General features: G+C 44.9%; 3 protein-coding genes across 9 annotated transcripts in view; 1 reads left to right on the top strand and 2 right to left on the bottom strand.

Moving 5' to 3' along the window:
• Positions 1–2,495, bottom strand: part of MAD2L1BP (MAD2L1 binding protein) — an 11,490-nt gene extending 8,995 nt beyond the window's left edge. For 2 of the 3 annotated variants that reach the window (XM_078446933.2, XM_078446935.2), the window contains exons 1-3: positions 2,416–2,495; positions 1,909–2,033; positions 1,375–1,431 (exon numbers count right to left, since the gene is read on the bottom strand). The gene's annotated coding sequence lies outside the window, so the exon portion shown is untranslated. Of the gene's footprint in view, positions 1–651; positions 734–1,374; positions 1,432–1,908; positions 2,034–2,415 lie in introns of all 3 variants that reach the window. The other variant, XM_078446936.2, reaches the window with a different exon arrangement.
• GTPBP2 (GTP binding protein 2) lies at positions 124–24,582 on the top strand. Of its 3 annotated transcripts, none has more exons than XM_060615602.3 (12): positions 125–354; positions 2,113–2,139; positions 2,426–2,610; positions 2,964–3,072; positions 3,264–3,461; positions 3,760–3,934; positions 4,095–4,314; positions 4,738–4,873; positions 5,238–5,296; positions 5,900–6,071; positions 6,499–6,663; positions 24,105–24,582. In XM_060615602.3, the coding sequence occupies exons 1-12, from the start codon at positions 169–171 to the stop codon at positions 24,132–24,134; spliced, it is 1,662 nt and encodes a 553-aa protein (XP_060471585.1). In that variant the 5' UTR covers positions 125–168; the 3' UTR covers positions 24,135–24,582. The 3 variants fall into 3 exon arrangements, with proteins under 3 accessions (XP_060471586.1, XP_060471585.1, XP_060471583.1); XM_060615600.3 differs by lacking the exon at positions 24,105–24,582 and adding an exon at positions 6,899–8,315; XM_060615603.3 differs by lacking the exons at positions 3,264–3,461; positions 24,105–24,582 and adding an exon at positions 6,899–8,315 and having other exon boundaries at positions 124–354.
• The window catches only part of POLH (DNA polymerase eta), a 41,836-nt gene continuing 25,537 nt past the window's right edge, over positions 8,284–24,582 (bottom strand). For 2 of the 3 annotated variants that reach the window (XM_060615598.3, XM_081795743.1), the window contains exons 5-11: positions 22,455–22,624; positions 20,628–20,731; positions 19,341–19,460; positions 18,459–18,582; positions 17,857–17,922; positions 14,091–14,260; positions 8,284–12,379 (exon numbers count right to left, since the gene is read on the bottom strand). In XM_060615598.3, the coding sequence (XP_060471581.1) occupies positions 11,416–12,379; positions 14,091–14,260; positions 17,857–17,922; positions 18,459–18,582; positions 19,341–19,460; positions 20,628–20,731; positions 22,455–22,624 (1,718 nt within the window). In that variant the 3' untranslated portion in view covers positions 8,284–11,415. The remainder of the gene's footprint in view (positions 12,380–14,090; positions 14,261–17,856; positions 17,923–18,458; positions 18,583–19,340; positions 19,461–20,627; positions 20,732–22,454; positions 22,625–24,582) is intronic. The other variant, XM_081795744.1, reaches the window with a different exon arrangement.

The raw sequence follows: 24,582 nt of genomic DNA, 5'->3' as shown, positions 1-24,582 counted from the left end.
GGTGGGGGCGTGGCCTGCGCAGGGCCCCACCCCGCTCTCCTCTGGCTGGCCGGACGCGGCAGTGGCAGTAGGGGCGGCGGCGGCAGCAGCGGCGGCGGCGGCGGTGGCGGTGGTGGTGGCGGGGGGGGGAGGGGCCGGGGCCGGGCGGGGGGCTGGCGGCAGCGGCGGATGGACTCGCGGGTATCGGAGCTGTTCGGCGGCTGCTGCCGGCCCGGAGGAGGCCCGGCCGTGGGCGGAACCCTCAAGGCTAGGGGGGCCGGCGGCAGCAGCGGCTGCGGGGGCCCGAAGGGGAAAAAGAAGAACGGAAGGAACAGAGGAGGCAAAGCCAACAACCCTCCGTACCTGCCCCCCGAGGTGAGCTCCATAAGAAGTGGCGGGTGAGAGGAAACCACTCTTTCCGGTCCCGGTACTCCAGGGAGGCGGGACAGAGGGAATTGATACCCCCTTCCGGTGTCAGAACTCGGAGGGGAGAGGAGAACCCTTCCTTCCGGTCCTAAGACCCCAGGGAGTACCTTCCCTCTGGTCAGACAGACCCCAGCGAGGAAGAGTGGGGAGGGAGGATCCCTCCCATTCTGGTCCAGTAACCTCAGGAAGAGTAGTGGGGAAAGATGATCCCACTTTCATCCCCTTGGAAAGAGCAGAGTAGAATACCCGCGCTTCATCCTTGTGACGGGAGGGAGATTCAATCCTGGGATGAGGAGAGAGTTTTCTAAACTTGTTCCACAGGGGAGTACTGGGGAAAAGAGCAATATGTTCCGTCTGTATCGTTGAGTACACAGTATAAAAACACAACAGTCAGGCTTAGGTCTTCCCGCCCTTTGTCCTATGAGGAAATAGGGACAGCTTCCACATTCTTGCTCCATCTATCCCTAAGGCAGAGAGTAACTGCTATTTCGTCCCTCTTAGGAAAGGAGGACTGAGGGGAAGAGCTGAGCCAGTGGTTATCAAACTTTAGCATGTATCAGAATCCCCTGGATTGCTGCCTCACCCCTGGAGTTTCTGATTCAGTAGGTCAGAGGTGGGCCTGATACTCTGCATTTCTTACAAGTTCCCAGGCAGTGCTAATGCTACCTGGTCCTGGGACCACACTTTGAGAACTATTGGCCTAGACCGTCATCCTTCTACCTCTATTCTGCAGCCACCCATCCTAATTTTTCATTTTTAGCAAGATGATAAAAAGGAAGGTCTTTGCTAATGGGAAAAGATCTCCCTTATATTCCATGAAGTAGAGATTATGGGTGAAGACCTGTGAGAGCCTGGGAGTCAGAAGGCATTGGAGAGATGGAATGATGACAGGAAGGAAAAAAGAAAAAGAAATGGCCAGGGAGGAGCAGTGCCAAAATGCAGGACAGGCAGAACAAGCAAATCTCTTACCCCGTTGCTCCCTAGAGGGGAAGGCTCAGGCAACAGGTTGCTTCTCTGGTGGGTCACCTGATAGAGGGAAGAGGTAGAGGAAATTATGTGGGTGGATTCGGATTTCATCATCAGGCATGTGAGTCTGGTTGGTGGAGTCTGTCCCCTTTATTGCATTTTCTGAGTTTCTTCTCTTCATCTCAGCCCCAGCTTTGGAGCCCTGCCCCTCATTTTACCTGGGCTCCTCTCTCATCAGGCTTATAGTGACCAGTACTGAGCTCACCCTTTGGCCCTGATCCAGAACCTCTTGCAGCCTCTTACTCTTGAGGACATCAGCAGGGAGGGGTGGGCAGGAAGGAAATGGTGTCTTCCAGACCAGTAGCAAAGAAGGGCCTCAGCAGCCTGAACACGGAGGAGATCTAGACTTCTGGGGACAAAAGTTTGAGGCCCCAGGGGAAAGGAGGGGGTGAACTTGTGTCTAGGAAGAATGTACTACCAGTGACCAAAGAAAGGAGGGGCTAAGGGTTCGGTTTCTGGCTTAGATGGGTGACTCACAGTATTCCTAGAGGCCTTTCCTTCAGAGAGGTCCACTGGGGCTGAGTAGAGGGTTTGTCTGCCAATGACCTTCCTGAGAGGCTCCAGAGGTGCCACTGAGCTTCCTGCTCTCTCAAGTTAGCTGCCTGGGCCCCAGCAAGAATCAAAGGGAAGCAGAAGTTGGGTCAGGACAACGTGTGGTAACTGTTCTCTGTTTCTTTTCAGGCTGAAGATGGAAACATCGAATATAAAGTGAGTCTTAGGCTCAGGTGTTTGGCAGGGGGGGGGGCGTGATTTTTCTGAGATCCTTTCAATTTCATTATCTATAGCAGTTTAGGAATATGATTCAGGATAAGGGCTCTGCACCTCATTCTGATGGAGGGGGACTGACTGTTAGAGGAGGCCAGGGATGGGGGGCGGGGGGCAGTTAAGGAGGAAGGGAAGGTCTTGGTCCTTGGAGCAGGACAGGTGGGAAGCATGTGGGTTTAGGAGGAGTATCTCTGACCTTATTTTCTTACAATACCTCACCTGTCCTAAGCTGAAGCTGGTGAATCCATCCCAGTACCGCTTTGAGCACCTGGTGACACAGATGAAGTGGCGGCTCCAGGAGGGCCGCGGTGAGGCTGTCTACCAGATTGGGGTAGAGGACAATGGGCTGCTGGTGGGGCTGGCCGAGGAGGAGATGCGGGCATCCCTCAAGACCCTACACCGGATGGCAGAGAAGTATGCTTCCCATTCTCCCTCGGTTCTCCTCACCTGCCTCTGGAGAAGACCTGTGAATACCCAGTTATCTTGGGCCCGAGGGGCCAAGGAGGGACTTTCCCTCTGCTGCCTACTCTTGACAAAAGGCTAAAGTAGGGAAGGCTAGTGTTCCGGGCTCCTCCGTGTTGGACCTAGGCTTTTTTGCTCCTTGATTTAAGATTTGTTTCTTTCAAAGGATGTAGGATAGATTGAAGGGTGATAAGAAGTGAAGTAGGGTGTTTGGGAGGTGTGAGAAGGCCATTTGGTCCAGAGGGCGGAAGGTGGGGGGCAGGAGAATAAAGTTGAGGTGTGGCAGTATGGCTTTGTGATGACAGGGTCGGGGCAGACATCACTGTTCTCCGGGAGCGAGAAGTGGATTATGACAGCGACATGCCCCGGAAGATTACCGAGGTGCTGGTACGAAAGGTCCCTGACAACCAACAGGTGAGCACACACCCTTCCCTATCTCTCACGCCCACGCTCCCAGGAGGGCCTCTGGTGGCAGGTTGTTCACTGGCCCGGGAACCTGGGGGTGTCCAGGTCATTATTTGGTCCCCAGGGAGTGTCACTGCCCTTAACCATCCATGGAGCGATGTAAGGGATTGGAGCCCTTACCTCTGGCAATTCATCCACAGTTCCTAGACCTCCGTGTGGCCGTCCTGGGCAATGTGGACTCAGGGAAGTCGACTCTGCTTGGAGTCCTGACCCAGGGAGAGCTGGACAATGGGCGGGGCCGGGCTCGACTCAACCTTTTCCGCCACCTGCATGAGATTCAGTCTGGCCGAACCTCCAGCATCAGCTTCGAGATCCTGGGCTTTAACAGCAAGGGAGAGGTGCATGAAATCAGCGGGACCCAGTGGGGCCAGACTCTGAGGATGGGATGGTAGTGGTGAAGGACAGAGTCCGAGGGCAGAGTGTGGAGACTTGTCGGAGTAGTGTAGAAGACGACCCTGAGGGCACTGAACAAGCTCTGTCTCCTTAGAAAACAAATGGGGAATCAGCTGAATCAAATCAGATATGGGGCTCAGGGTTACGAGGCAGGGTCACCCAGTGACCGGTTTAGGTCCTGGCAACTCTTAAAGGGCTGGGGAGGCTGGCAGGGGGCACTGAGAGCCCTGGGCTCTGGGCCAGGTGGTGAATTACAGTGACTCACGGACGGCAGAAGAGATCTGTGAAAGCAGCTCCAAGATGATCACCTTCATCGACCTGGCAGGCCACCACAAGTACCTACACACCACCATCTTTGGCCTCACCTCATACTGCCCTGACTGCGCCCTGCTCCTCGTCAGTGCTAACACTGGGATTGGTACGAGGCATCGGGGCAGGGACGGGGCTGGAGGGGGGTGCTGACTCTCCTACCCTGGGCCTCCTCAAATCTGGGAGCCAGACAAACTCTCCTGTTCCCTCTGCTCCCTCCCATGTTCTCACCCTTTTCTCCTACTGCCTGCCTTCCTTCTCTGAGGCAGCTGGCACCACAAGGGAACATCTGGGGCTAGCCCTGGCCCTGAAAGTGCCCTTCTTCATCGTGGTCAGCAAGGTGGACCTGTGTGCCAAGACCACAGTGGAGAGGACGGTACGACAGCTAGAGCGGGTCCTCAAGCAGCCTGGCTGCCACAAGGTCCCCATGCTGGTCACCTCCGAGGATGATGCGGTCACGGCTGCCCAACAGTTTGCCCAGTCACCCAAGTAAGCCTTTCTCACCCCGGAGCCCTGATCCACAGGGAAGGCTGCCGTGGGGCCCCAGAGTGTGGTGTCCCACCCCAGGTCCAGACCAGTTCTGGCTCAGTTCTGTGGTTTTTCTGGTTGGCATTGTGGGAGGGAGTCTGTGGTAGCCAGCCTGGAGCTTTGCTAGTGCCTGGAACCCAGGAGACAAAATGCTATGCCAGGCATTCGCTGTCTCCCTTGGTCCCTGAGATAAGCCTCATGAGCCACACTCCTTGGCTGGCTCACAAAGACAGGACTCAGCTCCTGAAAAGGTGAGCAGATAGGAGAGAGGTACCCCTGCCCCCCACCCCTGCCCCAGAAGCTCACTTTTGCACGCATGGAGCCCTAGCCTCTGCTTCCTGTTAGAAGTTTCCTTATCTGTCCATTCGCTGCCTTCCTTTACAGTGTCACTCCTATCTTCACACTGTCCAGCGTGTCTGGAGAGAGTCTGGACCTGCTCAAAGTCTTTCTGAATATCTTGCCACCACTTACGAACAGCAAGGAGCAGGAGGAACTCATGCAGCAGCTGACAGAGTTTCAGGTAATTGGCCACCTGAATGGGCAGTGAGCTGAGGAAAGGGGCGGGGGGGACTGTTTCTTTCTTTTTTTTTTTTTTTTTTTAATGTTTCTTTTTTTATTTTTGAGAAAGCATGCATGTGAGGAGGGGAGGGGCAGAGGGAGTGGGGGAGGACAGAGGATCTAAAGCAGGCTCTGTGCTGACAGCAGAGACCCTGATGTGGGGCTTGAACTCATGAACAGTGAAATCATGACCCAAGCGGAGGTCAGACGCTCAACTGACTGAGCCACCCAGGCGCCCCTGGGAGGGACTATTTCTGACTGAGCCCTGAGCCTGTTTTGAGATTTTGGGCTTGGCTGGCCGTTGATAGCATTTTCTTTGGCTTCAGGTAGATGAAATCTACACAGTACCAGAGGTGGGGACTGTTGTTGGAGGAACACTTTCCAGGTGAATTGCTTTGATTTGCTTGCTGCCTACCCCATTCAGCCCTTACATACCCATATGCTGGGTCATGGCCTTAAGGACCCTGGAGTTGAAGAGAGCCCTTCAAACTATGTGCTTGTTTCTGGATTGGGCTGTCACAATGAGAAGAGCTAGAAAAAGCTAGTCTGTTGGCTCACGAGGGAACAAGCAGTATTGCTGCTCACTGGGCATCTCCCAGGCCCTGAGGGAGAAATGTGGGTCTTTAGCCCCATATGTATTCAAATGACTTCATTTGCATGTAGGGAAATAAAAGATCCCTTAAGACTCTTTTCAAAGCAGAGAGTGAAACCCAAGGGAATAATTTGCTCTTTCAGGGACCAGGTACTCAGTGTCAAAGCAGCAGGTATCTCTCTAGCCATCACTACTGGCCTTTCCAGGTATTAGCCTTCAGAGTCTGAACCTTGAACTGGGCCTCTCTGCTGCCTACATGCCGGAGTTTAGGGTCTTTCCCCCCCCACCTGAGAGAGTCAGCCTTAGAAGGGAAAGAATGTTCTGGGTGACCCTCACAGAGAAGCAGGTTGTGGGGGGCCTAGGCTGATGCTGTGCCACCTGCCCTCTGGGCTACAGTGGGATTTGCCGTGAGGGAGACCAGCTGGTAGTGGGCCCCACGGACGATGGCTGCTTCCTGGAGCTGAGAGTATGCAGCATCCAACGCAACCGCTCTGCCTGTCGTGTGCTGCGAGCTGGTCAGGCTGCTACGTTGGCCCTCGGGGACTTTGACCGTGCACTTCTTCGCAAGGTGAGGTGGGAGGATGGGTTGCAGAGGGAACACAGAGAAGTGCCTGGGACACTGGCTGCTTGAATGAGAAGCACCTAAGATGCTTCAGAGGAACTCAAAGGAAACACAGTCTCTAACCCAAGAAGCTGGTTCCACAGACTGTTTGAAAAAGGCTTAGAATACTCAGGATACTTAAATATGGATCGTTGTCGTGCAACCTGAATATCCAGGACCTTACAAATACTAAACATTAGCAGAAGGATTAGAGGACGTGGGAGGGATAAGGAAGGGTTTTAAGTGGAGAGTTTTGAATATTGTCTGTTGAGGTCTTTGTGTTTGAAGTCCTAGAGGAAGAGGAAATTCAGGAGCTGGAAAGGGTGTGAGGGTGGTGGGGGAGGGAGAGACTAATGCAAGGTCTGCCCTTGGTCTGGGGGCTGTGCCTCCCCAGGGCATGGTGATGGTGAGCCCCGAGATGAATCCCACCATCTGCTCAGTGTTCGAGGCAGAGATAGTTCTACTGTTCCATGCCACCACGTTCCGGCGAGGCTTCCAGGTGACAGTACATGTGGGCAACGTACGTCAGACAGCAGTGGTGGAAAAGATCCATGCCAAGGTGAGAGGGACCCAGCCATGCTGTTTTTCCAGGGGAAAGTCATAATTCTTCTGCCTCCAGCAAGGAAGGAGGCCTGGCCCCAGACTCCTAGAGAATTCCCTGATCCCGTAAAGGGGACAAAGCCCCACTCTGGGTGGGTAGAAGCCTGATAGGCCCCTGAGGGTGGAGAGCCAAGGCCGGTAGAGAATGGGATGGGAGGTACTGCCCAGGACCCGTGACGGCATATCTGCTGCAGGACAAGCTGCGGACAGGGGAGAAGGCAGTGGTACGTTTCCGCTTCCTGAAACACCCAGAGTACCTGAAGGTGGGCGCCAAGCTGCTGTTCCGGGAGGGTGTCACCAAGGGCATCGGCCATGTCACTGATGTGCAAGCCATTGCAGCAGGAGAGGCCCAGGCCAACATGGGCTTCTGACTCCTCCAGGCAGGCACAGCTCTACTGCCATCCCCACAATATATAAGGTGACTTTTGGCCATGCTGCCCCCCCTGTTGGCGGCTCTGTGTGTTAATAGGCTAGGGAGAGACCGGTGCTCTCTGCCCCTTGCTCCCTGCCACCTTTCTGGAGAGGTGCCAAGCTTGTTGTGGCCAGGGAGGGGCAGTCCTGAGGTTCTCAAGAAGACAGGAGAATTCAGGGCAGTGCTCAGCAGCTTTGTGTCCACCTGGTTGGCTCATCAACCCTGGGAACTCCACGACCTGTCTACCGGAGGGAGCCGACCACCACCACCTTGGCCCCACTGTCTGGAATGGGCATGATCCGCCGGTGTGGTCCCTGCACTTCAGGAATTGTCACAACAACTGGGGGTGGTCCTCGAAAGCACTCCTTTTTGTATACCTCTTCTCAAGGCCATGTAAGTTGCCCATCTCTACTTGACTGTGGACAAAAGACAGCTGCTCCTGGGTCTGAAGCTGGCCCAGCTGGCCCAGAGTCTGAAGAAATGGCACAGGGGCAGTGCTCCCACCTTGTGCTGAGACATGAGGTCTTGGCCCAGAGTCTGAAGAAACGGCACAGGGGCAGTGCTCCCACCTTGTGCTGCGACATGAGGTCTTGGCCCAGAGTCTGAAGAAATGGCACAGGGGCAGTGTTCCCACCTTGTGCTGAGACATGAGGTCTGTTCCTCAGCTTTGTCTCCCTTCCCTTCACTCAAGGGCCATTCTCCATTTTTCTGCTCATAGGCCCCACAGGTGCTATTTGTTGTGCTGGCCCAGGAGTGGGGCTGCCGAGCTGAGGCTTGGCATACCGAAGGTCAGCTGCATGTCAATCAGTCTCGTCCCTTCCTCTGCAGTGATTTGTTGGTTTTAATGCTGGATCAAACAGTGTTTTAGTTTCCCAGAGTAGTGACTGGGGACCTGACCCACAGCTCCCCATCCTGCCATCCTTTACCCCCTCCACCCTTCCTGCTCCCATGTTAAATCCTCCCTCTGTTGCAGGGAGCCTGGGGGAAAGGGAAAGATGTTGCCATATTTCCTACACTTTAGGGCATGGACTCCTTCCTTTCCCTTTGTTAATGTCCTGGGTTCCCCGGACTCAGGGATTTGTTGGTTCAGGTTTCTCTGCATATACATATATATATAAATATAAATATAAATATATACATACATATATATATTTAAATACACACATATATATTGTACAGAATAAAAATGTTTTATTGAATACACTGTGCTTATGCTTAAGATACGGGCTCAGCTTCCAGAGCTAGATTCCTCTTCAGGATTAGAGACAAGTGAAACCCTAGCACCACTGAGCCCTGGATGGAGAAAAGAGCCCATCTGGTATCATTTACCATTCTCCCTTTCCTGTCCCTCCCATGCGATCAGCGTTCCAGTACTGTGACCTGGGTGTTCTGGCCTATTTGCATTGCTCTTGAGCAAGCAGAATAGAAAGTGAAACCACTGCCTTTTCAGCTGAGACAGGTAACCAGCCCGCACTTGAGGAGTTGGCCACTTGGTATGGTCACAGTGATGAGGAGCCCACTTCTGTGCCATGTCAGAGATGTGGAGATTAGTGTGTGAGCTACTTAATGAAGAGTGGAATTTAAGAGTCACGTTAATCTGGCCCTCAAGCTCTCCCTAGCAATGCAGAAAAGCTCAAAGTGAGGTTTACATAGCCTAAATTGGCTTCTTGGAACCACCTGGCCACATCTTAGTCGTTTCTTTGTGTTTCTGTGTTCAGAGTACCTGACGGTCATGTTTTATGGGACTGCGTTTTGAGCAGTGATCCTTGAAAAAGAAATTTAATGATAAATGTGGCCCAATGTCCAGCGAGGCATTCCGTCTCCAGGGTATTAAAGTAAAAGCTTCCTTAACTATTCAAGCTCTGCTGCTTTTAAAAATACCACTGGCTTGACTGGCTACTATAAGTAGCCTGTGGTTGAAGAACTTCCTCCTGTGTCGGGGACTGAGAGCGGTTCGTTTCCATCTGTACAGTTGCTGATAAACGGCTATGAGAAAAGCTTGTGTTCAGCAAAAAGGCACTATAGCTTTCAACCAACACTGACCTTTGCATGTTCGTCTGCTCGTACCTCCATGGGCTTATTGCCACTATGCTGGGGCAGGGTTGGCATTTCCAAGAAAATAGGTGTGCTGCTTGTTGTTACTGGTTACTCACTACTCCCGCCCATCTTGGCCTCTTATAAGTCCAGTGAAACTCAAGTTTCTACTCACAATTTCTCTTTCCAATCAAGCAAAGTGTTAAAAATTTGTTTCACTTGATCTGTACAGTACCCAAAGGAGAGTATTGCTTCTTTAGGCTTTAAAAAACAAAACAAAACAAACAAACTTTTCACTGGATTAAGAAAGGAAATTTTAGAAAATGATCTCAGTATTTAATGAGATATCTTCAGGAACCACTGAGCTATACCTTGCTACATCAATGGAATGTTTAGGAAGATAAAAAGATGTGTAAGGCAGCCCCTCACCCCCATCAGCTGTATGTACATTTTTACTGTTCCAGTTCTGGTAATCTAAAATTGTTTACTTCATATGTTTCATCCAATGAATATCAAGTACCTATTATGTGCAAGAATTCTTGCCTTCAGGAAACTATAAATCTAGCAGGGAAAGGGCCGTGGTACACATCATTCAACTACCTCAAAAGAGGAAGATCGTTTTGAAGAGAGTTTCCTGCTAGACTCAGGGTTTTCAAATGCTCCCCACTTTCTTCAAACTAAATACAGACCCCTAATTTATAAACAAGCTTTAAAAGCAGTTGGTGTTTGTGTACATATGAGAGATGGGATGTGTACACCATTCTTCCTACGCACTTCCCCCAACACACCACCAGCTCATCTTCGGTTGGGTTCTCTGTGTAACTCAAGGTTTCCTATATCAAAAAAGCTGACTTCCCACATATAAGAACAGAGATTAAGAATACAGTACTGTAAGGGCACCTGGGTGGCTCAGTTGGCTGAGCGTCTGACTCTTGATTTCGACTCAGGTCATGATACCAGGGTCGTGGGATTGAGTCCTGCGACAGGCTCCGTGCTGAGCATAAAGCCTGCTTAAGATATTCTCTCTCCCTCTATCCCCCCACCTCTACCCTGCTCGCGTACTCTCTAAAACCAAGAAAAAGAAAAGAAAATGGAACTATCAGCACGGACAAGTGCAGAAAGCTACGATAAACCCTAAGCTAAATATTCAAACATCAAAAGGAAAAAGATGAACATGCCAGTGACCCTGAAAGCCAAGCACTACCTCACATTTGTACTTTAGGGTTTAAGGAAATGTCATGGCCCTCTACAAACCTGGCTTGCCACTGGCATCTTCTAGATCAGTAGTCCTCAAACACCCTGGAGAATCTTTAATATACAGATTCTGGGTCAGTACGGGTGAAGGTGAGGCTAAGACAATTTCTTAGAAGTTCCCTGATAATGCTGATGCTCCTGCTCCTCAAAATCACACTCAGACCAGCAAGATTATTTTTTTTTTTTAAGATTTTAGTTTTAAGTAATCTCTACACCCAACATGGGCTCAAACTCACAACCCTGAGATCAGGAGTCACCAGCTGAGCCACCTAGGTGCCCTAAGTAGCAAGATCCCAGAGAGGATCTAGTTCTGATCATGACTTACCCAATCTAAACAGAGTTCCTGAACTAGTCCACGAACACTCTCATTCTACATTAGACCAAACATGAGATAGAAGGGCCAGTGGCTAAAATTGTGGTCATAATAGGGTTTCCTTGTATGAAATTCAGTATTTATTGAGTAGCTTCTGTGTATAGAGCCCTGCCCTAAACTAGTTACCACTTTAGGGTTTCAGGTCTTTACCTCACGTTCTCAAACCTCACATTTGGTCAAAGCGTTATCTAAACTGCCCCTGTCACAGAGCTTGAGGAAAAATCTTTTTAAAACGTTTTTTCTCCATTACTTTTCTGTTCCAATCTTTAAGCTACAGACTTTAAGTATCTTGTCTTTGATTTCCAATCATCAGTAAGGTATATCAGTTTTACAGATGAAAAAGAAAGTGCCTCTCATGGGCTTCAAGGCCCACACATTTTTACCGACACTGTGTCCCTAAACTTTAATGATTAAAAACTCCGAGCAGTTGTATCTCTGCAAGATAAGTCAGTTTTTACATCTCTGTCAGCAATGGAATTAGAATCCATGCCTGTGAAGAGATGGGGGTCTTAACTCAGCATCTAACTGGATTATTTTTCTTGTATAAAAGTTACAGGTTTCCTTGAGAAGTAAAAACATTTCCATCTCCTAGTTTACAGGTAAAATATTAAAACCCTGCAGCAAGCCTGAGGGCAGCACTATTGTGTTAACGGCTTGAAAAATGATTCCAATGTCTGCATGCCCTCAGGCCTAGGGCGTTTATTACTGGAGGCTGAAGGGCTCTTGGGATTTCTTTTGCCCTGAGGAGAACTGGCAGGAACAACCTGTGAGTTTGAGGAGTGGGACTGCATAAAGGATTTCTGTAACTCCAATGCAAAATGATAGTCCGCAACCTGTGAGTCTGAGGAGTGGGACTGCGTAAAGGATTTCTGTAACTCCAATGCAAAATGATAGTCCGTATGTTCTGGCATTTCCCATACAGGCACCAGAGAGCCACACTTCTCACAGGGCACTTGGTCCTCAGCTGCCACAGGACTTGGGGTAGTAGTTGACTTCTGAGCCACCTCCGGAGCAGACTTGGAAATTACAGAAGCAAGACTGCTTGGGCTATTCTGGGTCAAATCCATCCCTGCAGGAGTTGTTTTAGAGGATCCCACCTTCAATACTGCTTGACAGACGGGGGTGCAATCTGGATATTCTGTTGGAAAAGAGTTTGTTAACTTTTTAGGGCTGGACTGTGGATTTTGTGGAGGGAAGACAACTGAAGGATTACTAAGCTGTTTCTGCTTTAGAAGTAGACTCTTCTGCTTAAAGAAGGGTTCGGTTCCTGTAGCATGACTGGTTTGGAAAGGTAACGAGGGCTTGGATGGTGAATTGCTCGTGGGGGCCTGGGTAGTGTCAGTAAGAGATGACACTGAAGCTTCTTTGACTTTCTGCTTTTCTGCAGCTTTTTGGAAGAATGATTCCAGAGAAGTGGCTGCTTTCTTAGTGGCTGTCCCTGCCAGGCCACATTCCTGGGTCTTAGCTTCTGAACTGGTAGCTGGCACCTTTGGCAGAGAACTTGGGTCACTGCTCAAGAAGGTGGTGATGTCTGTGCAAGATGAAGGGGCAGAGGCAGAGAATTTGGTAGCACAGAGGAAAAGCATTGTGAGGGGAGGAGACCTGTATAGAAAGTAAAGGAACAAGATTAGCACCAGGTCACAGATTCAGTTTGTAAATGACTGGGATTATGGTTCTAGGATTTATGGTTGTTAAATATTAGGGTATCAGATTAATACTGATTCAGTAGACCTGGGATAGGCACTCTTCACAAGTTCCTGGGTGATGCGGATATTGCTGGCCTACGACCACATCTTGAGAACTGCTGACTTGGTGAACATCCAACCAGGTCAGACATAGAAACTGGATCCCCTGACTGCTAGGTATTCATAAGGTATGTCATAACATATGTAAAAACAGCTATAATCCTGGGTTGAGGCAAGAAATTTTACTCAGGGCAACAAAAAAGCTTTAGAGTATTCAGACTGGAAAGTCTCTTGAAAAAATCCTCTTAGCCATTCCATTCTGTTTTTAAAGAGGACACCATCTAACCCTAATTTTGACAGACTTTCAACTCAAATTTCTAGAGCATGAAATCCCACAACTGGGATTACCTATCTTAGTCTCAGAAACATTTCAAGAAATTCCTGTCACAAAGTTACTCATTTTGTTTACTCAAGTACATTTTCACATGAGTCGAATTTCAGAAGATAAAATGTGCTTTTATAAACAGATTAATCCCTCGACGAGGTAAGGAGTAAGTGCTGTTTTAAAATTATTATAACAGTATATCACTATCCTCTGGTTTCATGCTCTGGACAGTCTTACAATCAGATCATTTTGATGCTTCCCTGTCAATAGGTTTCACACTCCTGGTAAGTGTTAGAGTCTGTTAATTTATAAGGTTTCATATGAGCATAGTATCATAATTTATCATTTGGTTCAGTGAAACTGTTCAATATTTGAAAATAAACATATATATAAGGAAGTATAAGTTAAATAAATTATTCCAAGTAAAGAACAAAGGACTCCAGCTTTAGAGACCCCATCGTATTGTAGATCTGCACAAACAACAGTAGTATCCACATGTTTAGATAAGCAATAACTTAGGTGTTCAATGAAACCTTTTTTTCTTTTCTTTCCTTTATTATTTTTTACAGTCTCTAGTATAGATCTATAAGTAAACAACCAATTTATGTTTCCCACAAAATTATATTTCTGTTGTGAATTAGGAATACTTTTCTCAATGTAATAGGCTATGTTATATAAATAGAGGATCCCAATACTGAAAATCATTAATATCTGAACAATAAATGAACATGTTCCAATCATATATTTGGTTATTTTTCATGACCAAATGAAGTGAAATGTAATACGACATTTGGTTTTATACCAGCGGAGCTTGTAACTGAGTTGGGATGTTAGATTGAGATTATCAATGAACATAGGTCGCTTGCATTGTCAAGGAAGATGTTTTTAAGATAGAACAATTAAGTGCTGAAATTCCCAAGTTCAAGATCCTTGAAACTTGAGTTTCTATACTCCCACGTGCCATTGCTTGTTCCTCCTGACTGCAGCAAAGGCGGGGATAGTACTGGATTATTCTCCCTCTGGAACCCACCCCTGAACTGAAATGCACCAAAGGCAGGCAAAGAAGCTGTAGGCAAGCTGCCTTTTTTCTGGTGTGCTGTTTTCTTCCATTCCTCTCTGTGATAGGTCCCACTAGCCAGAGTCACCAAGAACCTACCCCAGCTGGAAAGCTATATACCCACTAATTTTAGAGAAAGACAGGGTACAAGTGTCTTCTGAGAAGACAAGCTGGAATTAAACTCACCAGCAAGTTTGGCTGCCTGAAGTGTTACAGTTCCTGATGACAGCAAATGCGTCACGGCTCATCTTGTGAGCATCGTAGTGGGTAAGGGCACAGCAGCGGCGTAGGCTGCTGAGACGTCTGTCTCCTTGTACACGAATGCTCACAGCCAACTGTGTGGCCACCCTGTCATTCTGTGGGTATAAAAGGATTGAGACCAGAAAGTTACTGTGAGCATCTGGGTTCTATATATTGAAATGTTTAGAGGAAATTAAAAGAACCAGGGTGACAAAATGGTTTGGAAATAGTCATGTTTAATTTTTAATATTTTATGCTTGTTTCTTAGTGCAAGAAGTAATTGGAGCAGACAGAATTGAAGGATGAAATATTAGAATATCTAGGATATTTTGACAGGTGATGGGAACAGGACAGAATAAATGAAAATGGGAACTCTTTCCCTGAATGTTTTTTTGTGCTGTCTATGCAGGAAGATTATAACAAATACTTATTCTATTTTGTGATTGAGGGGAGGATTCATTTAAGTAATTGTCTGAGAGGAAGATCCAAGCTAGGATGTCAAGATTGAGTAGTAGGTCTATTATTTAATCTGCTGGTGATGCTCTTATACTTAAGCACAGAAGTTTCCATTAGCACCTCCTCCTTATACCCTGTCTATAGAAGATACAGTGTAGTGAGCTTGCCTCTAGAAAGCAAGATCATTGACCCAATTTTCAGTGAAGTCTAGACATCCAAATGAACACTATTGATGCAAGGCAAACTAAGAAATAAAGGTCAAGGGGCAGAAATATAAGAAAGTGAAAAGTCGGGGTGCCTGGGTGGCGCAGTCGGTTAAGCGTCCGACTTCAGCCAGGTCACGATCTCGCGGTCCGTGAGTTCGAGCCCCGCGTCAGGCTCTGGGCTGATGGCTCGGAGCCTGGAGCCTGTTTCCGATTCTGTGTCTCCCTCTCTCTCTGCCCCTCCCCCGTTCATGCTCTGTCTCTCTCTGTCCCAAAACTAAAATAAAAAACGTTGAAAAAAAAAATTTTTTTAAAAAAAGAAGGTGAAAAGTCTACATAGGGATCCTCCAGAATCAGGAGATGGTGGTGAGAAGAAATACCCCTAAGGCAAACAAGCCAACAGCAGCAAATATTTTGTTGGGTAAAAATGTATTTTGTATTTTTGTACGTTTTGTAAATACAGTTCATAAGAATTTATCTTCAGAGAATAGAAATAGGCAATTGACTAAAACCATGTATCAGCTACACCAAAGAGACATAGGAGAGAACAAAATAAAGTTCAGGCCCTCATGGGTCTTGTCTTGTAATAGGAACTGCAGAAAATAAACAAGGAGGCATGTAATAGAAATAAGAAATTTCTATTTTCTTTTTTTTTTTTTTTTTAAGTTTATTTATTTTGAGAGAGAGACAGAGTGAGTACAAGCGGGAGAGGGGCAGAGACAGAGGGGGAGAGAGCGAGAATCCCAAGCAGCCTCTGCACTGTCAGCACAGAGCCCACCGTGGGGCTTGAACTCACGAACTGTTGAGATCGTGACCTGAGCCGAAACCAAGAGTTGGATGCTGAGCCACCCAACGACTGAGCCACCCAACGCCCCTGTATTTCTATGAGAAAAAGCAGAGTAAGGAAGAGAGTGACGAAAGCTGCTGATGTGATAGGGTAGTTGGGAAGGCCTCTTGAAGAAGGTGACCTTTGAGACTTGAATAAAGCAAGAGAGGAAATTTTAAGAATATATGAGGAAAGATTCTCCAGGCTGAAGGAATGGCAAGAACAAAACTGCTAACGTGGGAGTTTGGTGTGTTAAATAAAAGGGAAGGCTGCCAGTGGGGTAGAGGCTACAGCAGAGAAGGAAGGGGGACAGGACAGGAGATAAGGCCAGAGAAGTAGCCAGGGACCAAATCATTTTGGTCATGACAAAATAAAAATACAAAATTAAGTCTACATATGACTTAAGTATGAAGGGAAACCACTAGAATACTTTAAACAGTGAAGTAACAAGGATCTTCTATGTCCAGAATTACTTTTGACATAAAATCCTTTTAAGCTTAAAGAGATTTTCAGGGGTCCCCACTGTGTTGCATGAAGGCTTATAAAGAGAAATGAGAACGGAGCGACACCTAGTGGGCAAAGGCAAATTGGCCCATAACACAACTGGGATTGCCCACCCAAGAACAAACATTCACCACCACAAGGGGCAAACGGGTAGTTTGGGATGATTTCTGACAGTATACAGTTGACCTGTAGGACCCCTAGATGCTGAAACATGAGAGAACACATCGAACAATACCATCAGGAAAGTGAAAAAATCCACAGAATGGGAGAAAATATTTGCAAAATAAATATCTGACAAGGGACTTACATAGAGTATAATATATATAGAGAGAGAATATATATATAATATATACATAGATAGAGAATTTTTAAAACTCAATAATGAAGAGACAACCACTTCGAAAATGGGCAAAGGATCTTGATAAATTTCTCCAAAGAAGATAAGAAAATGGCCAATAAGCACCTGAAAACCACAGTGAGATACCACTTCACACCCACTAGTATGGCTAAAATAAAAAGACAGTAACAAAGATAGTAAAATTAATTTTACACTGCTAGGAGTGTAAGTCTGATAGCTCCTCAAAATGCTAAACATAGTTACCATGTGAACCAGCAATTCTAATCCTAGGCATTTACCCAAGAGAAATGAAACATGTCTACCCAAAAATCTATACATGCATGTTCATAGCAACATTGTTCATAACAGCCAAGAAGTAGGAACAACTCAAATATTCACTCACTGATGAATGGATAAACAAAATATATCCATATAATAGAATATTGTTCATTCATAAACATTCATGTTACAGTATGAGTGAACCTTGAAAATATGTTAACCAAAAGATTTCAAGCAAGTCAAAAGGCCACATACTGCATTCTTCCACTTATATAAGATGTCCCAAAGAAGTGTATGAAGATAAAGCACAACAGCAGTTTCCTAGGGCTAAGTAACTGCTAATGGGTATAGATCTCTTTTCTGGGTGATGACATGTTCTCAAATTGATTGTGGAATAGCTGAACAATTCTGGAATATCCTAAAACCACTGAGCTGTGTACTGTAAATGGGTGAATTTTATGGTATGTAAAATATCAATAAAGCTATTTTATTTAAAGGAGGGGATAAAGAAACTAATCAGATGTCAAGTCTTTGACTTCATGCGCTGTCTCTAAAACTGCCAGCACTACTTTGTCACATGGACTGCAAGTTCCAATAATTTACAGTCTAATCCCTGAGTGTCTTATTTAATGGCTTTGTACTCTGATGAAGATCCACTGTATATTCAGGATTGTAGGAGGGGTTAAATAAGGAATATACAAAAGAGTAGAGGCAAATGGCAACGAGGGAGATGGGATACTCAGATCCTATGCTGAATTTTATGAAAGAAAAAAGATTTTTTTTAATTTTTTTTTATTTTTGAGAGAGAGAGACAGAGCAGGAGCAGGGCAGAGAGAGAGAGAGGGAGACACAGAATCTGAAGCAGGCTCCAGGCTCTGAGCTGTCAGCACAGAGCCTGATGCAGGGCTCAAACTCACAAACTGTGAGATCATGACCTGAGCTGAAGGCGGACGCTCACCCAACTGAGCCACACAGGAGCCCCAAAAGATTTCTTAAAACTTCCTAGTCTGGTATCTTTTTGTATCTTTGTTTCTACTCCTTAAGATACACAACAACTGGTATTTAAATCCCCAAACTCACCCCAAGAATAAAGAAAAAAAGTCTTACATCATTTCGGTCCTTGGTTAGTCTCTCCTCTAGTTCCTGGGCTAATTGCAAAAGCCACCACTGTACCTAAAAAAGTGTTGAGACTTTAATCTTTCATTTAAAAATTCTAGGTTTATTATAGTACAAGATGGAGGATTTGTTCAATTCTCCCACAAATGTAAGTGTGCAATAACGTCTCCCCTATAACCAAGAGATCACCAGATCATAGAAATCTTCAGTACTCTGACCTGCCTTAGCTCAAGATTCTCATTTTCTTTTCCTGCTGGAATGCCGTCAGGTGAACTTCAGGCATGTTCCAGCTCTAAGAAAAAAAACAACACACAAGCTTGAGGCATAATATCCCAGGCCTTCCAAGTTATCATCTACCAAAAAAATGATTAATTCCATTTCAAATTTCAGTCAGTTTCATCTTATTTCTTTTTGGATAGAAAAAATAAATCATGGAAAAAATAATAAGTTTAGTCCATTTTCAACACAAAAAAAGAACTTCATACTTTACAACAGAATGGCCCCGTCTAACTTACTAAACGTTCTGCAGTTACCCAAACCTACCGACTAACCCCCTCAAAAGAGGCAATGTTCTCTCAAGAATGCTTGCCTACCTGTTCCCGAGTAGCCAGAGCTGTCTTTCCTGGGAAGTTCTTGCCGCAGCCAACGGTTTTAGGTATTTTTCTGGGTCTAACTGGATCATGTTCAATCCCACGACACATGGCATATAGCCAAGATCTAATAAAAGCAGGAAAAAAAAGTTTAAGGTGAAAGCAAATGATAATTCTTGTTAAAATAAAATACCTACATTGCACTACCTTTTTGTCTCCTTCATAGAAATGGAAAAATTTGTCCAGAATTAAGTATACTTCACCTCTGACAGAATCCCTGCCCTTCCCAATGAATGCTAGTGGAATATATTGCCAAGGAGAGGGATACTGGTTGTGCTTTTTAAAGCCAACTCATCATTTGTAGTTTTGGAAAAGTGCTGAGCAAGCCACTGATTCATATCCCCAAGTTTTTTGGTATAAGTCTAAATACAAAGATTTTAAGGGAGGGGTGCCTGGGTGGCTCAGGTGGTTAAGCGTCTGACTTCCGCTTAGGCCGTGATCTTCCAGTTCATGGGTTTGAGCCCCACATTGGGCTCGCTGCTGTCAGTGCAGAGCCTGCCTTGGATCCTCTGTCTCCTTCTCTCTCTGCCCCTCCTCCCACACCTCAAGATAAACATTTAAAAAAAGGTTTTAAAGGAATTACCAGCATTTCAGCACACGGAAATGCTCTAAATATCCAAGCCTATCAACCTACTTAGGTAAATGAAAAACTACTCTAGAATGACAGGCCACAGTGACCTAACATTTCAAAGCAAAAGAACCAAAGAAATTATCTCGAGGAACAAATGTTAAAGATAGGTCTAAATTTTACTGGATGCTTTTGTCTGTGTTTGACTTTAGCATCTCCATACAGGTCATGATTGAAAAACATTAGGAATCACTTACCCATTCTTCTCCCCAAAATGACTCTGGAGCTGGGATTCAGTGAACTGGGTCAGTTCACCCATGTATTCCACCCCCAGGATTTCAATGACAGAGGCCCCTAGCTTTCCTCCAAGATTACGGCTAACAAGACAAAGAATTTATAGGTCACATCATAAATATCTGGTTATCAGCAGACATAAGAAATTTTGCTTCTGTAAGTAGCTCTCCACAGGGTTCAGGGACAATGAGAGCACGTACTGCTCCTGTAAACTATTAATTTCCTAGTATAAGACTAGATGATTCAAATACTCTGGGAGTTAGGACCTGGGAAGATTAACAATAGCATAAACAAAAGGTTAAAGTCACTGATTAGTTATCAAAGTAAACTGTGTAAAAATTTTTCAATTTTACAGGATCTACTGTCCCATTTAGGGATTAAAATTCCAACCCCAAGACAAATCTTTTTCATGACTAAAACCTTTTATATTTAAGAATATAATAAAAATTCTTAAGCTTTGCCTGTAAAGCTTCCTATAATATGTCTTCAACCTACCTTTTCAGTCCTATTTCTATCACTTATCTTCTCCAACATGGTCCAGTTAACCTGGTTTATGTCCCAGCTCACCACAAATACCTTATACTTTCCCCCCTTTCTGTTCAAAACATTATCAAAATCAGAATTGCTCTTCAGTTATCATCTGGCAAAATCTCATGCAGTTTTCATAAATGTTTCTCAGATTTCTCTTCTCTGAACTCTGATAACTACCTGTATAACTCATTTAGCAAATATTCATGTACAGTCTTAATAGCACCTTCACTGTTCCTTTGAACTGTCTTGTCCCTTCATCCTGTCCCTTCAACAATAGTGTAAGCCCTTATCAAGGACACACAATTGGTATGCACAGCCTAGTTATTCGTTTATTTGGATATTTCTCTCATACCTACTTTGGGAGCAGTTTGGTAGCCCTGAACACCTCGGGATGATATTAGAAGAAAAAAAAGAAGTAAAATTCCTATTGGTTTTGTTATTTAGTAACAGACTTGAACAAAAAGGCTAGAAGGAAATTAAAGACACAGCTAAAAATCAGTTCATTTTTTAAAATTCAGGATCAAGTAACTTCCATAGATAATCCAGAATTGAAGCCTCATTAGGAAAAAAGTCTGTGTTTTTCAAAATTTTGTGTGCTCTCTCTTCTACCTTCCTGGTTACCTACATTTTCTTGCTCCAATCTCTCATAAGGGACAGGAGAAAACAGAGTGCTTTCACAAGTATATGAGTGACACTGAAGGTACTCCCTGAATACTTACATTTTGTAGATAGGCATTTGACTGAAGAGCTGTGGGACTGACCCATGTGAGACCAGGGTCTGGCGGTTGGGCTTGTTAAGTCCACAGGCCAGTTTTGCCAGGACCTGGAGCATGGAAAGCATAAAAACTTCATGACTGTCAACCTCACCCACACAGAGAGCTGGTGAATATTAACATACACATAAAAACACAGGCACAGCTTAAGGGCTGTTACTAATGGTTTCCACATTAAAAACAAAAACAAAACCAGAAACTCAAGACATCTCTAAACCTTGGTGTCCCACAACATCCTCAGTGGAAACTATGACCCACTATCATCATCCTCATTGTTCTTTCCACATCTATTCTCGGTTTCTCTTTGGTCGTTTTTTTTTTTTTTTTTCCATTCCCATCAATTCCTTAAGGTTCTCCCACTTCAAGAGGGGAAAAAGCCCAGAGAAGCTGCAGAGGACACTTACATAAGGTGCATTTCTAGGCATGTGCATATGAAAATGCTGAAACAAACCTGTTTTACCCTACCACATTGATCTACATTTCTTTTAAAAAAAGTTTTTTTTTAATGTTTATTTATTTTTGAGAGAGAGAGAGAGACAGAGAGAGACAGAGACAGAGCACAAGTGGGCGAGGGGCAGAGGGAGAGGGAGACACAGAATCCGAAGCAGGCTCCAGGCTCCAAGCTGTAGCACAGAGCCAGATGCAGGGCTCAAACCCACAAACCATGAGATCATGACCTGAGCCGAAGTCGGACGCTTAACCGACTGAGCCACCCATGTGCCCCTGATTTACATTTCTTGATTAATGGTTAATCCATTTTGAGTCCTAGATTTAACACAGATTACCATAATTCAAGTATCTGTGATAGAGATCTCAAAATCATCCTCCAATAGCAAACATCTTCTACTAGAAACAAGGCTTCAAAATGGGGGGGGAAAAAACAAAACAAAAAAACCCAAACCTTAGGTCCTTGAGAACTCTTTTGAAAGAATAAGGTGCTTCAGTGGTATCAGTTCACAAATTATAATTGGTAGGAAAAGTATAAAATCATCCTTTAAATTCACTGGAGAGATTCTCTAGAACTTCTACTAGGCAACATTTAGTCTTGTTCAAATTACTACAATGGGACTTTTGTTTCCCCTCCCTTCACTCAACCAGAAGAAACCTCTAAAACTCTGTGGGATAGTTTGGCAACTTTCCTCTTCTTGGAGGAAGGGGGAAAAGGTAGTAACCAGGGATAATCAGCCACTGCCCAATTATTGAGCCTTGTCAGAAGGGGACAAAGATTCCAGACCCTCACAGCACTTTAAAAAGAAAACCAGTTATTCTGCCCCTATATTATTGACAATTGTCTATTCTCTAAATCAAAATAGGGGTCCAAACTAATAAAATTTTACTATTCCATCTCTCTTATTGCTCTCATTAGAAAGGAGGAAATAGGCAAAAGCAGAAAATACTCAGGCAATTCCACAAAGGAAATGAGATAATTCAGGGATATTCAGCAAGTGAAAAGAAATAGTTCACATATAAAATTCAAAGACTAACCTCCTCCTTTCCACAGACAGTTCAGTCATTAAGGAAATCTTTTGGATACAACTGTATAAGCATTTTCTGCAAACTTTTCAGCCTGCTTCTTAGGAAAGCGCATGTTTAATGACATTTCCCTTGTTAAGGAACTGCTAACGCATTTATTTGGTCCTCAAAATGAATTTTAAATAGAAGCCCATTTCAAAGTGTACATGTAATGATTTAAATGTCCCAGTCATATCCATCCTTGCTGTATTTAACTGCAGATATCTATGTTTCGCCTTGAAACCTATAATTAGCCTTCACCTTATTGTGTGAAATTCCAGCTGAACACTGAAAGCCCGTCTCCCTCTCTATGGCTGCTCTCATTTCCTCCACAATCACTGCTCCAACAGTGAGCTGCAGGTCCGGAGAGGTGGTGTTACCAGTCTGAAGAGAATCAAGCCATTGAAACAAGCCTTGTTTTCGCATCTCCTCTGAAAAATTGAAAGGTTGTATTTAGACATTTTTTTTTAGAGTCAGGATTTTATTTGTGTTATCTAATAGAAAAATGCTTCAATTTCAGGGTACTTTAAGAATGTACATTTTCACACACACACACACACAAAATGGCAGTCATTTACAAGATTTCTCAGTACTTAAGAGATCAATTTCTCCTTCCTATCAATTCCAGCAGCCTTAGCTTCAGCATAGGCTGAACCTTATAGTTCTAATATGCAACACATATTGTATATTCATATTGTCTTTCATGATCATTGATTTAAAAGTACATCTGTTTTCTCTCTCTGGTTTTCTGGAATTTTCTTCCTCCAACTTTCCCTTGCACACCCCCGAGAATCCTGTTATTTAATTAGAAAATATTCAGAATTAACTCACACTTTAAAATAAATGTATTTATATATTTTTGGGGACTGGTTCTCCTGATGAGTAGCTAAAATCCAATCAGAAACACTAGTTTTATTCTTCTGATAAGCTATTGAAATTAGATATAGCTTTGGACTCAGGGCCTTGAAAATATCTTACTATCCAATTTTGAACTAGTCAGTTTTGAGAAAAGCCTAAAAAATGATTATATATAGCAAGGGAGGTAGGTATATAGAAAATGCAGACATGCTGGTTTATTTATTTACTTATTTAAAAAATTGTTTTAAATGTTTATCATTTTTGAGAGACAGAGCATGACTGGGGAAGGGGCAGAGAGAGAGGGAGACACAGAATCTGAAGCAGGCTCCAGGCTTCGTGCTGTCAGCACAGAGCCCCACATGGGGCTCAAACCCACAAATCGCGAGATCATGACCTTAACCAAAGTTGGATACTTAACCAAGTCACCCAGGCACTCCTAAATATTTCATTTTTTTAAAAAGTTTATTTTGAGAGTAAGTGGGGGAGGGGCAGAAAGAGGGAGAGAGAGAGAGAGAGAGAGAGAGAGAGAGAGAGAGAGAGAGAGAATCCAAGCAGGCTCCGTGCTGTCAGCACAGAGCCTGACACAGGGCTCCATCCCACAAACGATGAGATCATGACCTAAGCCAAAACCAAGTTGGACCCTTAACCAAAAGAGCCACCTGGGTGCCCTAGGAATGCTGCTTTAAAGAGACAGTAATGAGGGGTGCCTGGGTGGCTCAGTCATTTAAGCATTCGACTTCGACTCACATCATGGTCTCATGGTTCATGAGTTGAGGCCCCACACTGGGCTCTGTGCTGTTAGCACAGAGCCCACTTCGGATCCTCTGTCTCTCTCTCTCTCTTTTCCCCTCCCCCATTTGCACTCTTTCTCTCTTAAAAATAAATAAAATATTATAAAAAGTAGAGCGTAATGAGGTATGAACAAGGCAAGAAAATACACTCAAATAACTATGGGGAGGTATAGTGAAGGTTCATGTATATAGAGGAGGAAGATGAGCACATAGAAGGAAGTATTTTCCAACTCTTGATAACTGCTGCTTCTCTCCTTTGCAGGCTTGTCTTCTTCCTCTAACACCCTGGTAGATACTGAGCAACATTCTCCTCCTCCTCCTCTCTGTATATATGCTTTTTTCTTTTGGTGAACTGCTACAGGCTTATGTTTCAATTTGCTTATGCTGAGTACATGCAAATCCTAATCTCTATCCCCAAACTCCTAAACTCTAATTCTTATCTCCACCCCCCTACAGAATAACTCTTCTTGAACTTTTCATTATAGTTTCAAACTATAGTTCACTAAATTTTCTAAAAATAACTAAAATCAACCTTTATTATATCTTCCTTCTCAAGATTCCCTTTCCCAAACAACTCCCTTTTTTAAATAACCATATTTTTAATTTTGTTAACGTTTATTTATTTTGGAGAGAGACAGAGAGTGAGTAGGGGAGGGACAGAGAGAGAGGAAGACACAGGATCCGAAGCAGGCTCCAGGCTCTGAGCTGCCAGCACAGAGCCTGACGTGGGGCTCGAACTC

The sequence above is a fragment of the Panthera onca genome, chromosome B2, assembly GCF_046562875.1.
Source record: "Panthera onca isolate mPanOnc1 chromosome B2, mPanOnc1 haplotype 2, whole genome shotgun sequence".
NCBI lineage: Eukaryota > Metazoa > Chordata > Mammalia > Carnivora > Felidae > Panthera > Panthera onca.
Note: the sequence above shows the minus strand (reverse complement) of the source record. Positions and strands in the feature narration are given on the sequence as shown.

What these genes read in the sequence shown, in the direction of transcription:
- GTPBP2 (XM_060615600.3), top strand. Translation starts at nt 169, where the DNA reads ATGGACTCGCGGGTATCGGAGCTGTTCGGCGGCTGCTGCCGGCCCGGA. An exon ending in CTACACCGGATGGCAGAGAA is followed by an intron (nt 2,611 to 2,963) that starts GTATGCTTCCCA and finishes TTGTGATGACAG; the next exon opens with GGTCGGGGCAGACATCACTG. An exon ending in TGGAAAAGATCCATGCCAAG is followed by an intron (nt 6,664 to 6,898) that starts GTGAGAGGGACC and finishes TATCTGCTGCAG; the next exon opens with GACAAGCTGCGGACAGGGGA.